The 18,152-nt window shown below is 36.4% G+C and overlaps 1 protein-coding gene across 1 annotated transcript; it reads right to left on the reverse strand.

The window, feature by feature from the left end:
- Window positions 1-1,359: 1,359 nt before the first annotated feature.
- Window positions 1,360-15,189, reverse strand: des.2 (desmin, gene 2). Its single transcript, XM_002932161.5, has 11 exons — window positions 14,939-15,189; window positions 10,088-10,238; window positions 9,562-9,711; window positions 7,006-7,125; window positions 4,673-4,768; window positions 4,444-4,578; window positions 3,966-4,076; window positions 3,134-3,244; window positions 2,900-3,024; window positions 1,809-1,958; window positions 1,360-1,578 (listed from the first exon to the last, which is right to left on the reverse strand). Exons 1-11 carry the CDS (start codon window positions 15,130-15,132, stop codon window positions 1,575-1,577), a joined length of 1,347 nt encoding a protein of 448 aa, XP_002932207.2. The 5' UTR covers window positions 15,133-15,189; the 3' UTR covers window positions 1,360-1,574.
- Window positions 15,190-18,152: the final 2,963 nt, after the last annotated feature.

Here is an 18,152-nt window from a genome sequence, read left to right on the forward strand (position 1 = left end):
TTTCTCAGGGTCAAAGTGTATTTGTATCTACGTTATATAACCACTTGGACTAAAGATGTGCAGGTCAGGAACAACTTGATCCGCTCTAGACCCTAGCAAACAAAAGTATTGTTATTAGGTTTTTATTAGGTTTTCTTAAATGTTTTTGTAGCCTCAATGTGTGGGAGAAAACCAGGATACTTGGAGGAAACCTAAGCTAGGATTTTGAAGGAAAATAAATATTCTGACTATTGATCACTAGTTTTCATACTTTCTTTAAGAACATGATGTCAGCATAACTCTATCATAGCATTAATTCATTTTTTTTTTCAAAATGAAGAAAACAGCATTGATTAAATGATGAGTATATTATTTACTCGAAGTTGGTGTAACTTACTACCCTTTCATAACAAAGCAGATATTTATTTGTACCCTTTCCTCTGGATAGAAAGCTGTCTGTGTTTACAGATGTTTACTGAAAAAAGATTAAATGAAAATATCTGACCCATAATATTTAGCCAAAGGCATGAACTAATTCTTGTTGTCTTATTGTCATCACTCATTCCATCTGGCCATCCATATGTTTTCAATTTGCAGACTCCACCCAATATCACATCAAGAATCCCTGCATTAGCCATAGGCAGGGTCGGAACTAGGGGAAGGCAGAAGAGGCACCTGCCTAGGGCACAACGCTTGGGGGGCCAGGTGCAGGTACCTATACTGCCTACCCCATGTCTGTGCTCCCATTCCCCGCCGCTTGCCTTTAAGCAGCATCTCCCCCTTCTTTGTGCATGCACAGGGGGTGTGTGAAGGGGTAAGGTGGCTTGCCAGACTGCCTAGGGTGCCCAGTCAGCTTGGCCCGCCCATGGCCATAGGGGTTAATTTATTTAAACAGGTGCTAAACTGTATTTGTACAGTTAGCAACAGCAACCAATCATCAATTAGTTTTGACCAACATAAAAGTTAAACAGTGAAAGCAAAGATCTGACTTCAGGTGTAGTTTAGTACCTAAATTAAGCAAAAGGAATTCTGGGAATGAATTCCAAACTCCTAAAAAAATTCCATTTACATGGGTTTATCCTATAGGCTAAAGCTCACCCACTGGGTTTTAAAGTAGAAGCCAGGATAACTACAGACCAGTTTCACCTTTCTTGAGGCTCATCAGTGTAGTGCAGGGTTTTCTGATCAGCTTAGGTAGAGTCACCTTGTGGTTTCACAAACAAATCATTAAGGTTGAGGAGACCGCCTCATACAGATAAAAGTAAGCAAAAGGAATTCTGGGAATGAATTCCAAACTCTTAAATTAATAAATCAGTCCAAGCTTGTTCAATATGTTGAGTTAAATGACCTCTGGATCTAGAAATCAATGCGTGACAAGTATTAATGCTCAAAGTGTATGGTTTATTTAGCAAAATAATTAAGGATGCATATATTGATATTTATTTGTTATGAAGCTAAGGATTATAGATAGCAGTTCAACCAATCCAGCCGAGCGATAGACAGAAAGAGCTTGGATCCTTATACATGGATTGCTCTTCCGGCTTCTTTATGTACCACTCAAATCACTTTCCATTATTCAGCCTTCTTTATCCGCGTTAACTGTTATTAGAACAGAAAACAGTTGTCACATAACCAAGAAAGCAAATATTGCAGATTTAAGGTATTATACAGACATAACAACCCTAGACTGAGCCTTCATCTAACTTTGTATGACAAATATGCAGTCCCTTGAAGAACTGAGCAAGCCCAGGTGATAAGATGACAAAGTATTATCACTGAAAAGCATGGATAGTAACAAGCCATGACAGGCACCTCTAACATATCTTTACCTTTTTAGGACAGTTGTGCTCTCTTTCCGCTCGACTGACTTGGAGATACTCTGAGTGGTGCTTACTTGTAGGGTTTCTGACAGACTACTCAGTATGTGTATGCCACTAACCGAAGTACCAAGTCTGCTGTCCTCTCCTTCAATAAGTTTTCTGCAAACAGAAACACAGTCAGATGCCTGCTTACACATACCACTAAAGCATGGATTATTTTAAACAGGAAACTGCCCCAGGGAATGCAAGTTCTCCAAAGACCAGATCACCAGCTTAATTCCTTCTCTTAAAACTCTTATACATGCAAGATTGTTCCTAAACTTATACCAGTCTGCATGTTTAACTAGTATTTTAATTAACTATATATTAAAGTTTAATAGCTCTGTGAAACTCTGGTAACATTTATACAGATTTTGTCACCATTAAAATGGTTTTTATGTCACACCTATCACACCTTCATTACCTACACACTTGTCCATGCAGACCTTCCGATATCTAACTCTGCATGCATATCTATTTATGTAGGTTTATGTAGCACTATAGTCACAGACAAAGGTGTTGTCTTCCAGCTTCTCTCTAAGGTAGGGCACTGCTACTTGTTACTCCTCTCCTCTGCTGGACCTTTGCAGAATTACAAAGGGTAAGAATCTTCATGCTGAACTACAACTCTCCTAAACATAATTTAACAAAGAATCTTGTCTGCCAGTTCTTGAACAGGAATAGATGATGCACTCAAGAACAACATAACTGAAAAGTGTACTTCACTTGGTACACTGAATATACATGGCAGATCATTACATCACAGAGTTCCACCTTGCTATTACCCTCACCACAGGTGTCTGCCCCAGCAAACCAGGATCTTACAGACTGCCTCAAAGGGTTTTCACTCACTATGAGGTTTTCATTTCACCATAGGGCATGAGGAACTACCACACACTACAATTTTCTTGTAGTAAACCACCTTTGGAGGTTGTGATAGCCCCAGGGTTCCTCTGCACCAATGTTTTCTAATTTACTTCATCACCATCTGATATTAGTCTAAGCATATTTGAAGCAAAGGTTTGCTTTGAACATGATGGAATAATAATTCTGCTCATTACCTGTATGTGGCAATCTCAATATCCAGAGCCATTTTCACACTCAATAAATCTTGGTATTCTCGTAAGTGCAAAGCAATTTTTTGTTTCAGTGTCTTCAAATCATCTTCTAATTTATCGATTTTTTCCTGAAACATAGTATGAATATTATGAACTGTAGATTTTGAGATGTGGTTTATACTAATAGAAATAAAAGCATAAATTGAACCCAAAACTACAGGGCAAACTGTCACCCACCTGTAACTCCTCTATCTCTTTCTTGTTCTTTTCTTGGGTTTCTTTGACTTGAGCTTCCAGAATTGCATTTCTGTTCTTAAGTGCATTGAGTTCCATTTCTTTACTTTTAATCTGCAATACAAACCCCAAACCCATGAATGGCTACTAACATCCTTCTGCATATTCTGGATATGAGTGTATATATATATATATATATATATATATATACTGTAATATTTGTTTTATTCTCCAAATTGCATATGATTTTTAAAAAGAAGTTAAAGTAATACAGTTAAAAGTTAAAAGCAAATCACATGACAATCTATGCCTTAAATTCCTCATTAAAAAAAACACAAAGCCTGTTTTTTTAAACAAAGCCAGATAAACAATTTGCTTTGCAGATGGCAATTGTGAGTAGATAAAGGGAAAGCGTCAGTTAATGGGTGGCTAATTCCAACAAGCCTACCTATGCTATTAATATGTATCTGTGCTGCTGTGTGGGTAGATAAAAACATACCATAATAAAAACAGCACAAAAACATCTAGCCTGCAAATTAATTATTTAATCAGTAAATAAGAACAATTCCAAATTGTCAGAATAAAAAATCCTCACTGCACCAATAATTGAAATATTTGGAAGTATAATACTTCTTTCTAATTATGGTAATTACCATCTGCATTATGCACTACCTTACATTATGTACCTCCTAAGATACGATACGCACTATAATTAGAGCCCCGGAGCCTCTGCAAAGAAAACAGCTCAGGCAACAGTCACATTCCCTATGTTACTTAAATCATAAGGCACTGAACTGACATCCATAAGCTCCAAGGGATTTGAAAGCCCACTTACGCTTCTCTTACAGTTTGCCATGTCTCCTCGGTATAGCCTCACATTTTCCACGTGCTTTGTAGAAGCTTGACTGTAGTCAACAAATTTGTTTTTGTACCACTCGTCCATTTCCTAGGGGCAAAAGCAGCATCAGATAAAAGAAAGAGGATGATAACATGTCATCTTTTTTACCATGCCTTAAACAGGATTCTTTAATGAAGTACATTGCAGAATAAGGGAAGCCTAACCCACAAGTTTTGGCACTGTAGAGTTCATTTTATGGTTGGCATAATACTTTCCAGCACACCCAGACCAATTTAGCACCTGGGGGGTGAATCTTTCCATTTCTCTGTGTGCAACAGCATATGAGGATTGTCACAGATGTCCACTGGCAACATTCTGATGTATGTTTGAAGAACAGTATGCTAAACTATATGCTGATAAGTAGCATCTGACATATAATTCAGATTTTGCTAAGAAAATGAGCTATAATTTTAACCTGCAGGTTCTTGGCTGCTATTGCTTCATATTCCATCTGGATGTCCCTCAGAGCAGCAGCAAAATCTGGGATGGAGAAAGCAAGATCACAGGAAGTGCTCATGTTGTAGATTTGCTTCATCAGTTCTTCAATCTCCTACATTGACACAAGGTGTGTAACAGTACAATGAGGTATACACAGGATTAAGGACATTATGGCGGCTACTACTTTCATTAAATAATTATATTACCTCTCCATGCACTCTCTGCAGAAAAGAAATCTCTGCTTCCAAAGTTTCCAATTGCTTTTCTAGTGATATGCGTCCTGCTGTGGCAGCATCTACATCCTGAAACAGCAAATGAACCAGCACAGTTGTTTATTTAGAAATACTATACAGTACTATAATACTATACTAGGCTTTTATCAGGCCCAGATTTGTAGTCCACAAAGGCCTTAGTCCTAAAAGGAATTTGAGGTTGGGATAACAGAACTACTATAAATATAGATGGGAAAATTTTGGTCACTGCAACAGTGCAGAAAAATTGAAAAAGAGAAAATCTGTTGCTGCTAATTGAATGGCAAAATTTTATATATATATATATATATATATATATATATATCAAAAAGAACTGGCTTTTTTACTGGGCACCTTGTCTGAAAACTGTAACAGCAAATACATGATAAAAATACTGGCTCTGTAAAATTGATTGGAGGGATTCATTTAGAATTATAATTTTATTGCTGCACTGTTCTGGGTTTGCCCAGACAAATAGAGCATACTGGTGAACATTTATCTGAAAACCCCTATAGCTAAGACGGAAGCAATAACCATTGGCATTTTATACTGAGCAATGCTGCTCCGAGAGTTTGGTAGTTGTGCAGCTCTTATTCTGACTGCCACCATGGTGAGATATGCATTTTATCACCAGAGTGTGAATTGCATCAGAATCATTATGGAAGATTGTGCTGATAATTTCTTGTGAACCCCTGTCTGACATTCAGACCTTCAGACACCAGTGGGACTTATTTATAAATGTAGTGCTAAGTGCTTCATTTATATTTATAATACCATTTTTTCTGCTGGCATAGCAGTCAGTTTACCCAGCATACCATGATCTGGCAGCAGCTTGTGGGTGTGTGCACTAGTGTGACATGCTACAATAATAAACTGACTACTATGGATTAGGGCAGCACTTGGGCATTGCTCTGGACATATGGCCTATACGCCTTCACATTGCACAAGGCCAGATCAGTAGTAACACTACACCTCAGCTGCAGAGTATTGCTGGAAGCTGAAGCTCAGCTACTGGAATGGTTAAAGTTTTAAATATTAAAATAACTTACTGCCGATTTAACACTGCTGCAGATGCCTTGCACTGAAACTGCAGCGTCAGCCCTGATTTCATTATTATGATGTTTTTACACTTGGTTTAAAATTTACTAATAATAAAGCACTTCTGATGCACTGCTGTCCTTAAAACAGTTTATCTTTCTGGAGAGTTGGAAATTATAGAAAGAATGTTTTCCAAATGAAGTTTCTTGGAGCTACTTTAAAATTTAGTGAGTGATAGGAAGGAAATGATTGCTTCAGCAGTATACATCCACTTTCATAACATTCACTTTCAGAACGTGTTAACTACGTACCACTTCATATTTATATCTATGTTGGCACAAAAGAAAGATGTCTCTGAGTACTAATTTATTTGTTAAGACTATGCACTGCTCTGGGCTTGTGACCTGAGAAGCTGCAGAGGACAGGCAGACAGGACAAAGGGCACCCATTAAAGAAATCATAGGCAAGTGGATCCTTCTGATAAACACAGGGATATACACAGGGTGGCCTGACTGAGCTGGTACTTCCTGCCATTTTACTCTAATATTAATACAGGTATGGGACTTGTTATCCAGAATGCTCAGAACCTTGAGTTTTTCGGATAAGGGGGTCTTTCCATAATTTGGATCTCCATACTTTAAGTCAACAAAAAAAGAATTTGAACATGAATTAAACCCACTAGGATTGTTTTTCCTCCAATAAGGATTAATTATATCTTAGCTGGAATCAAGTACAAGGTGCTGTTTTATTATTACAGAGAAAAGGAAATCTTTTTTAAAAATTTAAATGATTTTATTAAAATGTAGTCTATGGAAGATGGACTTCCTGTAATTTAGAGTTTTCTAGATAACATGTTTTTAGATAATGGATCTAATACATATAGATTTTTTCTTGTAGTACCCAAAGTACCTTATAGTACATTGGGCACACTAAGTTTATTGGGGCATATAGAGGCTGTATGTTATATCTATACCCTGCTTTTTAGTTCTTTGTTCCTAAAAGTAGACCTGAAAGTATTAAGCAATTTTTCTAGCACAAGACACCTAAACAGCACTATATCTACCCTCCTCTATCATGCTTGATTACTAAGTGGCAGACATTTTCCAAGCTACAGTTATCTGATACAGGGTGCACCAGCATTCTAGGCTATAGTCATTGCTCTTAACATTACATATATCTAATCTAGAATCCCCAATTCCAGTAGGTTAACGACTCTTGATACCTGAGTTTAAAAAAAGGCATTTACTTACAGGGCGGAAAGCTTCAATATCTTCTTCAGCCTTTTTCCTCGCCTCAACAGCATCTTCATAGCGTTTCTTTACTGCACTGAGCTGATCCACCACTGGCACCTTAGCAGCTACTGCCAAGTCCTGGTAAATAAAAAGAATTGTTTTTAAAATATGCTCTGGCATTTCAAGTACACAGAAGCGCAAACAGCCCCTCACATGGCATCTTATAGCAGCCTTTCTTGCATTAGCCAGAATTTACAGATTGCCAGTCCAGGCCTGCCTAGTACATCTACAGAGGCTCTATTTCATACAAATTCTATATTTTTTGTTTGTTGAACTATAACTATGTCATTAAGGTGGCCATACACAGGCAAATCGTCCAGATGTCCATAGGGACATCATTGATGTGGTTCTTGCAGATCTTTCTGTATGGCCAGCTTTACTCTTTAATCTGAAGTGTTTTATTGTGGATCTAATTATCTCGAAACTTGTTGTGAAAACCTGTATCAAAAAAAACGCATGTTCATTCCTAGGAGCATATACTCTCTCCCCAACTCTCTCTCCTTACATGAGTGAGTTGGGAAGGCATATTGGTTATCACAGCTAATTAGTTCTCTATAACAAAACAGCAGAAGCACAGTTAACAAGACCCTCTACTATACAGTTAACTAGCTTTACATTCCTATTAAGATAAACAAACTTCAACTGAACATGTATATTGAGCAGACCTTACAATTAAATTATGATAAAGCAGCATTGAGTGACTTGTGTTATGGCTCTTACTGTACAAAACCCTCAAAATTACTGTGACTGTTACTCTCTGGATGACCATGGGCTAAAAAAATCAAAATTGATAAGGTCGCTTAAGTACCAGCATTGTTTACTTTCAGCATTGTATTTGTTCTCAGTCAGGGCACTATCTACGAGGATGTTCTTTATGTTTCTTTGTGAGTTTCTTCCCCTTTTCCAAACGGTATATAAGCAGGTTAACTGGATTCCTGATGAAAATCACCCTAATGTATGTTATGACAATGTGATAAGAAAATCAGAACAAAAGATCCACTAGGGCAAGGCTCAATTAAGTGATGTATAACATGGCAAAACTATATAAATGAAGATTAATAATGGCTAAAATCATCTTATGTGATGTTGTTACTGCACAATGAAATATACTTTTCTTCTTTAATAACCCCAGTATGCTAATATGAGCACTGAATTATTTTTCCAGTGGGAAAATATTAAAAGTTGATGTCTGCATTTATGTGCAATGACATGAGTACCAAGCTTCTTTCTATTGCCGCAGTGCTGCCATTTGGTGGAAAATACAAGTGCCATTTGCTAAACAGGAGTGAACAACCACAGTGACAAATGCTTTGACCTTATCACTGAGTATTGTAGGCTGGTCTGTTTAATGATGCTAATCTAAAAATAAAATCTGGATTGTGACCCTGAAGCTAGCAGTACAACTGACAAGGCAAATACACAAATTAGTAATTGTAATAATAAGTATTCCTTAGTGCTTAGTGACAACCTCAGTGGCTGATTACTTTTATCCCTTTGAATATGAACATGTATGGATGAAAAATTCAAGTTCAAGACTCATCTTTTGTAATGTGAACATACCAAAATATATACATAAATCAATGCTTAGGACTGCAGAATAGAGTTACAAGTTACAAAGTGTTTTAGGCTTGCAACCCTCCAGCTAGGGCTCACAAGCTAGAGTTCCATGAAATAGGGGACATAAAATGAGAGTATTAACGGAATAAAAAGACTAGAAATTAACTTCTTGTATATGTAAATGGATAGATTAAACTTACCAGACCACATTAAAAACTTAGCACTTCTAAAACGGGGGCCAGAGGAAATGTTTAACAAATGTGGGGCAAATGATTAGGAAGTACTCATCTGCTTGCACGATTACATCTGAATTATCTGGTAGAACAAATGCACTTGTAGTGCTTGGTAAGATATACTGAAGTCTCACAAGGCACTGAAGTACCTACTTTGCATAACCTCTTAGGGAACATCTGTTCTCTAGAAAGAGACTAAACTATTTCCTTCAAATGGGAGTAGCTAGCTGAAGCATACCCAGGCAACAGCAAAACAATGTGCAGCGCCTCATGTTTCCATTTGCATTATGGTCATGTGCCGACCCATTGGTAGGCAGCTGAGGAGACTGCAAGTGACATGTGGTGTAACAATGCTTACAACTTGCCAGTCACTGGCTTCACACAGGCTTTCAACAAGTAAAGATTTATAGGCATCAACAACCCAACAGATTGAAGGTTAAAAGGCCAATGCACTTCCCCACTACATAAATTGTAGATTGGGCGCCAGGGACAAGGATAAAAGCTTGATAGATAAATAGATAGATAGATAGATAGATAGATAGATTAATATAGAAGGGACAAAGAAGATTAATATGTATAAATAAGATAATAATAAGATTACACAATATTAATACTTATAAATAAGATAATAATAAGATTACACAAGATTAATATGTATAAATAAGAGATAGATAGATGATAGATAGGAGATAGACAGACATAAAAGTATGATTGTAAACCTTACCCTTTGCAGCTTGGCCTGTTCAGCCTCCCTACGTAGCTCCCTTAGCTGCTCTTCATATAGAGCCCTTAGATTGGAAGGTTTGTAGCACCGACTGCGCAAAGCATCCAACTCACACTGGGCAGAGGCGTTCTCCTGTTCTAGATCCCGCACCTAGAGCAAGCACAAGTTATTTGCAGTCATCTAACATATGATTCACTAGAGCTGCTATATTCACTATACTGCTGCACCAAAGCACAAAATTCTCCAAGGCCCAGACTCATTTTTTTGGTGTTAACATTTTTTGGGAAGAAAATTCTCACCAAAAGTGATATTATTACTATTCATTATATCTTTAGTAATCCCAAAGGTAAGGAAATGAAACCCTGGGTACTAACAATGTGTTGTATGTACTGCCAATTTTAGACTGCAGCGATAATATTTATATATTAAAAAAGGATACAAGGGATCAGCTATAAAAAAAAATACTGATGGAAATGAGACCTGGGCACCTATTTGTTTTCTTCAATAGGGTACAAAGAACACCTACCCTTTCAATGTACTTAGTCAGTCTATCATTCAGTACAATCATCTCTTGTTTCTCGCTGCTCCTGGTACTCAGATATTCCTGGTTAGCTGCACTGGCTGCTTCCAGATCCACTGTAGGTCCCAACTGAGCACCAAAGCTAGGGACAAACATGCTGGAGAGGGAATTATAATATATTAATATATCAATATAAAAAGCCAGTAAAAATGCAAATTTTACACATATTCTACATTTACAAACCAAATCTTCATCATTTCTACAAAGCATTATATTGATATGTAAAAATAATCATTTTCAGTTTTTATGGTTGCCAAGTTATTAATATTAGGTCAGCAGAAAATAAGGACTTAAACTACATGGGTAGGGGTTGCTTCCTATATTTACCATTACAAAGCACTTAATTAAAATAAAGAAAATGAAAACAACAAACAAGCATCACAGAATGCATTTTACAGGAACATGAATGATTACATTTCATATACTAATACCAGTGGTTATTTAATTTTTTTTATTAATTTTTTTTTTTAATTTGTTACTGTTATAGTGTCAAGAAAAATGCACTTTATTTACATTTAAATATGAAAAACTATATTGCTGCATCTAAATGAACCACATCCATCCCTCCTTTATGGATGCAAAAATGTAAAAATCTGAATTATAATAAAAGTGCATTATGTTTAAATATACAGCGTTTGTGTCCTGTTTAGTCCTGCTTCTTAAACAGTTCGGTAAATATACAGTATAATTACAGCTTTCTCTTGTTACAGTAACTATATATGTCCTTCGATGTCCAGTTATTACATCTTAAGCTAATCCTACCAAGAATATTTAAGTACTCAGTATTAAGCCATGAGTAAGAATAAATTTATATTAAACTTCCGAAACTGAAATGCAATGTCCTAGTGTAACTCAGTCAGTATTATTCAAAGATTTCGGTTCAGTTATTTCAAAGAATATGCCAAAACTCTGCCAATGCGTTCTCGGTTTTACCTAGAAATAACGATTAGCGCAGGCAGCGCCGTACATCTGCTATAAATGAAGCATTTTAGAGCTAATCGCATTCTATTTCTATTTATAATACGTCGTCACGGAATAAAATACAATAAAACGACTGAGTCAGTTTCTCTTCGGTTTATTATCTTACCATAATTCAAGTCTACTTTTAAACCAACGCAACACTAGGAAATTAGACCATGTACGAACACTTTGCCACTATTGCAATATGTGAAATGCTTGATAAATCCGCAAATACCAGATTCCAGTTATGTTACCGTTGACAATAGAGTGTGTGTAGGCTTTTCCCCCTCAGAAATGCATATAACAGCTTCGAGTGCTACTAACCTGCTCAATTACAGAGTTACAGCAGGTTAATAGACAAAACAACAAAGTTGTATTTTATAATTCATAAAGAAGGGCATGTGGGTATGAAGATACTGTACTGATAGATAAGTGAGCTAATAATGCATACAGCGTTGGTTAGAAGGCTAGTTCAGTGAACAGGCAAGCCACATGAACAAGAAATTAACAGTGCATAGGCAAATTGCTTCCCTTACAGCGTACATTACAAAGTGCAGGTCAAATGGAGAGTTAAAAACGCCTAATAGAGTTTTCCACCCAAAACCTTTTTTTGCCTAATAAGAAAAACTATATAACACCTTTACAAAATACAATGAGTACAAGAAGTCAGTGGTTTTAAAGTTGTAAATGTATGTTTTTATACTTTCTGTTCACCCCCTCCGACACTTGAAACAATGTTGCAGACGTACATTCTTTTCCCTGTCGCTATCTGCTTCAGTGTTTCAGGAGTCAAAGCCAGGGTTGCAGACAATATAAATATCCAGAGCGATACTGGGTTAAAAATAATTAAATTTACAGATACCGTTAAAACTACTGAATGATGGAGGAACAATTTTTTTTCAACTTTTTAATTATAAAAATCCCACTTATTCCTTTGTATAAAGCGTTAATGCCCTGTAAAAGTACATTTATTATAGTTATATGCTTTCACCGATTTACCTACATAGAAGCCCACCAGTGAAATTGTTTTGGATTTTTCACTTCCTACAGATTTTTTTGGCTAAAATGTCCATATGTAGGGAAGGATCAAAGAAGCATATTTGAACAGATGCCACTAGCAGGTGCTCAATGAGATCATGTAAGTAATGAGTACAAAAGAGTTTATTATTGATACACCATCAGGCCTGTCACAGTCTCTAGTTTGACTACCACACACATCCTCATGCATTCAATTCAATGTTTTGATATGGGACATAAGGTTTCCCCTGCAGGGGATCCCCCAGCCCTCTGCTCCTTGAGTTTTTCTAATGCAAAAACAAAAATTCTAAAAAACTGAAATATAGACACTAGGATAGCCAAGAAGTATTCAGTATATAACCAGCTATCTGTTCCTAACATAATTTGGTTTCCTAAGAAAAAAACTGATTACATATGGACTCTAACCCAAGGGAAACAATTCAAAGACAACATTTAGTATTGCATCCTGGCTTTCTATATTCTTCCTTTAGATATTAGCCATATTGGCACTTACTCAGATTTACAGTATATCACTGTTATCAATTCTGTGAAAATTGGTATAAACTCAAGTCTCTACAACATATGCTCTCAAACTGTGAGTCTGGATGGGATTTGGGGTGAAATGTTATTTTCTGTCCCAAAGGGGTAGTTAACCTTTAAGTTAACTTTTAGTATGTTATAGAATGAGCAATTCTATGCAACTTTTCAATTGGTCTTCAATATATATTTTGTGTAGCTTTTCTTCTGACTCTTTCTAGCTTTCAAATTGGGGTCACTGACCCCAGCAACCAAAAACCATTGCTCTGTGAGGCTACATTTTATTGTTATTGTTACTGTTTATACCTTATTGTTTTGTTCAGTCCCTCTCCTATTCATCTTTCAGTCTTTCATTCAAACCACTGCTTAGTTGCTAAGGTAATTTGAACCCTAGCAAACAGATAATTGCCGAAAGTACAAACTGGAAAAATGCAGAGCATAAAGTTAAATAATGAGAAAAAAACACGAATAATAAAAAAAATTAAGATCCACCACAAAAAGTGATTACTTGCTGATTTACTAAGTTTAGTAATACCCATGTTTGAAGTGATATATATATCAAACAATAAGGCCAAATCAGACCCAGCTCTATACAGAGACAACCTGCTTTTAGGGATGTGATCTTTATCAAATGACAAGCTAGTAATAAAATAATAAAATGTAAGAGCACGTTTAAACGAATTTTATAAAGTTAAAAACCCCACTTGTGCAGAACAGTGAGATTAAAGTATTATACTGACTATACGTGGGACACGTTTGTGTCCCACGTATAGTCAGTATAATACTTTAATCTCACTGTTCTGCACAAGTGGGGTTTTTAACTTTATAAAATTCAGAAGGGAAACACTACTGTAAAGTTTCGGGTTTTTTTTCTCCCAGGTCACTTTACTCTAGTAGTATACAGCTGTTTCTTTCCTTACTAATGAATGGGCACCCTAGGATGGTTAATAACTATACATTAGGGACATAGTTTAGACTGCTGATACGTCCTCCAAAATGAAGTAGTTCGGTTCAAAACGTAAATATTCAATATGGGTGTGGGGAAAAGCACCAGATTCCGTATATATGGAGCACCAATATGTCGGGTACAAGAAATTACCTATGTAAAATTTTGATGCTAAGCAAGGAATGGGGTTTTCTCTGATGCAAAGTTAGGGAGATCTGTCAGTCTTGTGACACCACAGGGAGGTCCTGACTGTAATATGAAGAGATTATTAGTCAGACATGGGCTATACTAACACTAACGCAATAGGCATTTTACAGTCTCTCTCACTTTTACCAAAAGTAACGAAAAAGAGAGAAGATAATAGACAGACAGATGATTATAGATATAGGTAGGGTTTATTACTGTCAATTCGTCAGCTCGTCAATGGAGCTATTACGTTTACTGCAAAGCTGCCTGTACAGAAAATATATCAGCTGTTGTTACTTAGAATAGCAAATTTAGAAAAACCCTAACTCAGCCAAACTCATAGCCCTACTATTGCACTAGTTTTTGGGGCAATCTAATGTTCTCCACTTCACAATCCCTTATTCTATGTTATACAGATTATTTGTTTAGTAGGTTCAGAACAATAACAAACCAAAACGCCAGAGTCCAATATGCAATGGATGGGACAGAATGCCCATGTGCAAAATCCATCTGCTGTCAGTTATGTTCCCACTGGCAGTGTTAACAGGAATCCAAGTGACAGTAGCAGTTACTCCTTGTTTGCACAGTGAGTATAGAGGGCAAGATCCTTGGCATAGGCGCATCTTTACTATAAAACACTACCTTCTCTACGAATCCTTGGCCTTGAGTGGTGAATTTGCTATACTCAACTTTTCATAAACCTAACATGAACATTACTATATTTCAATCCTTGCACAGAATTGTGCAGAACATAGACTTTAAACAGAATACTAACGCATGTATACAGTTTCTAATTGTAATATATACAGTCCACAATTATGACATCCAAATGTGTTATTTGTGTACCTTCCACCCACTGCTGTGCTACTGTAACAGCTTTGCGACACATCACTTAACACACAATTAGAAGAACCTGTATCAGAACATACCAATCAGCCCAGTTACATTAATATCCGCTTCACTACACACGGTCCCGCCCACTTTACTTCAGAAACAATACAGAAATCCCATATTCCATGCACCGTCTTCAAATAACGAGCACCGCTAGCCTCTGGCAAGTGTTTTTTCACCCTTCATAAAACAAATACATGAATGTATCCCTTTTCTACTAGATACAACTAGTCTAGTTTTTGTAACTAGTGCTGGCTCACCTGCGGGGCCTCCGAGTAGCCGAGGCTGTCCTCCTGCAGGAAGCATTCTCCTCCCGTGTTACCCGGCTGTAGCTGGCTGATCGCCTGTTCCTCGGCGGGGATGGGCTGCTAACCCTCAGCTTCACAACTGAGCTGCAGTCCAGCTCCTCAAAGTGCCGGCGGTAAGAAGAGACTCTCTCTGGGCTGCGGCTCATTGTGCCTGGGATACCGGAGCTGTCGGTGGTGCTGAAAGTGCTATTCTCACCGGCTTCTGGGCTCTACTTATACAAATAGGCTGCTGTGTGTAGGGCCGGGCAGCTTCTCAGGAATGTGCTGGCTCAGAAGCACACACTCCCTTCTCTCCTATGTGTCAAAGTCACGGTAAGAGGCCACATTTCCAGCTACAGAAAGGATGCTTGGTATCTTACAAGTCATTCAAGCTGATCTAATAGCCCAGGCGGGCGAAGCTTGAAAATAATGGAAAAAATGAACTAGACAGCATATGCATCTACTTCATTTAATGAGCGATAATTCCAAGCGAGAGAGCAACCGCTGGAGAAAATGACAATTATCCAGCAATGTTTAACCCCTTCCCTGGGACAGTATAGCACGCTTCTCTGCTTTGGTTTGCAATTTAGCTGCACTTGTCCTAAAGAGGCAGGCTATAAACGAATTATCCTTATTGAAATAATCAATATTCCTCTAGATAGTAAACACAACTTTAACAGTTCTTTGGCTCAACTGCAGATACAGGAAACTTTGCATTGCCACCTAATACAAGGGCTTTATGGGTAACATCATTTGGAAAAGACAGAGAACTAACCAAGGCAGATTTAAAAATAAACAAATAAATACATAAATAAATATGTATATACATATGCGTGTAAAGCATATACTTCTCTAGCTATATACTATCTATCTATCATCTATCTATCAACTATCTATCTATCTATCTATCTATCTATCTATCAATCATCTATCTATCTATCTATCTATCTATCTATCCATCTATCTATCTATCTATCTATCTATCTATCTGTCTATCTATCAACTATCTATCTATCTATCTATCAATCATCTATCTATCCATCCCTCTATCATCTATCTATCTATCTATCTATCTATCTATCATCTATCTATCTATCTATCTATCTATCTATCTATCATCTATCTATCTATCTATCTATCTATCTATCATCTATCTATCTATCTATCTATCTATCCATCCCTCTATCATCTATCTATCTATCTATCATCTATCTATCTATCTATCTATCTATCTATCTATCTATCTATCTATCTATCTACTGTATCTATCTAGCTATCTATCCCTCTATCATCTATCTATCTATCTATCTATCTATCTATCTATCATCTATCTATCTATCTATCTATCTATCTATCTATCATCTATCTATCTATCTATCTATCTATCTATCTATCTATCATCATCTATCTTTGTGCTCAGAAATATACAAATTAAATGCAAAATATATATGGGCCAGTTCACTGCATCAACTTAATAGAAATTACCTCTTAGGTTTCTAGCCCATAAATCTAATCCATACTTTGAGGTTTTGTTGGTTTTAGTTTTGCACTTCTTTTTAACTGAAATCGAGAACACAAGGGCATTGCTTCTATGTTAAGGCGCTACTGATATAATCCATTTGGAAATAAGTATTTTAGTCAATTCAAATCTAAAGCACTGTCCTCAGGTTAATTGTTTTTATGACTTTTTGCACCCCAAATCATGGAGGACAGGTAAGTATTTTACACTATTACATAGTCAGTATTACATGGCCCTTTACAGATATAAGCAACTGAGCAACGTTTTTGGAAATACAGTATACCAAATCAATGCAGGAAATACTATATCAGGTGTTTTTGAACTACCATTTTATATTAAATGCATTATAGAAACCTGCTTCTTTGTTTACGAGGTAATTGTACAGTTTGGTTCAGTCCAAAGCCAGCTGGCCTACGTATTTATTAGGGATGCACCGAGTCCACAATTTTAGGAACCAGCCGAATCCTTTGCAAATATTCTTTGTTGAATAATGAACTGAATCCTAATTAGCAAATGCAAATTAGGACAAGGAAGGGTTAAAGAGAATTGCACAAGAAATGCGCTGTGAAAATTTATACTCTTCAGTGTTTATTTGGCACATAATTTTGGTCAAATTATGCTGAAAAAGACAGAATCTTGACAAAATCCCGTACCGAATCCTGGATTCATTGCATCCCTAATATTTATTCAGGTAAGCTGCACAGAGAGTACAACAATGACTTGTTTTACTTTCATTAAGAAATATATTAGAATATACTTTAATGGTATGGTGTAGTATATTTCCATTCATAATTATTTTATTCCTTTACATATCTTTGTATCTTTCTCTGTTTTTCCCATATATCTTTTGACAAAATGGTAAAAAAAAAGTGCATAGGGCCTGCACTAAACTGTGATATACTTAGCATGGTATACAATCTTATATTCTTTCTGAAGTAATATAAATTCATGATTATATTGCTCACAGACTACATATAATGTTTCAGTGCCTGTCCCCTAACATAATACAGTGTACATCTGAGAATTACCAAAGTATATAAAGCACAGGTCAGTAAATGGGTCCCACTATGAGAATTTCATATGAAGAAGAAAACATCCCCTTTCAGCAGGTATGCTAAATATAATATATTGTTCTTCATATAAGCTGTATTTAAAATGTAAGCTAGTATAGTGGGGCAGTAGAAGATTCAGAATATCCATGCTTCCAAAATCATTAGCCAGTTTATGGCATTGTCTAATCTGCATCACATAAAATAATGTGGCTTTTCCTGTCAGAAAAAAAAATATTTTCTAGCCTACTTGGATTATCTATGACAAACAGGAAGTTTGATCTAGTACAGGTATGGGATATGTTATCTGGAAACCCTTGATCCAGAAAACTCAAAATTACAGGAAGGCCATCTTCATAGACTCTATTTTATACAAATGAATTACATTTTCTCTGTAATGATAAAACAATACCTTGTACTTGATCCACGCTAAGATATAATTAATCCTTATTAGAGGCAAAACAATCCTATTAAGTTAAATTTATGTTTACATCATTTTTAGTAGACTTAAAGGAGAAGGAAAGGTAAAAACCAAGGAAGCTTTATCAGAAAGGTCTATGTAAATACAGCCATAAACACTCACAGAAATGCTCTATCAAAAGAAAAACAGGATTTCTTG

The sequence above is a fragment of the Xenopus tropicalis genome, chromosome 5, assembly GCF_000004195.4.
Source record: "Xenopus tropicalis strain Nigerian chromosome 5, UCB_Xtro_10.0, whole genome shotgun sequence".
NCBI classification, from domain to species: domain Eukaryota; kingdom Metazoa; phylum Chordata; class Amphibia; order Anura; family Pipidae; genus Xenopus; species Xenopus tropicalis.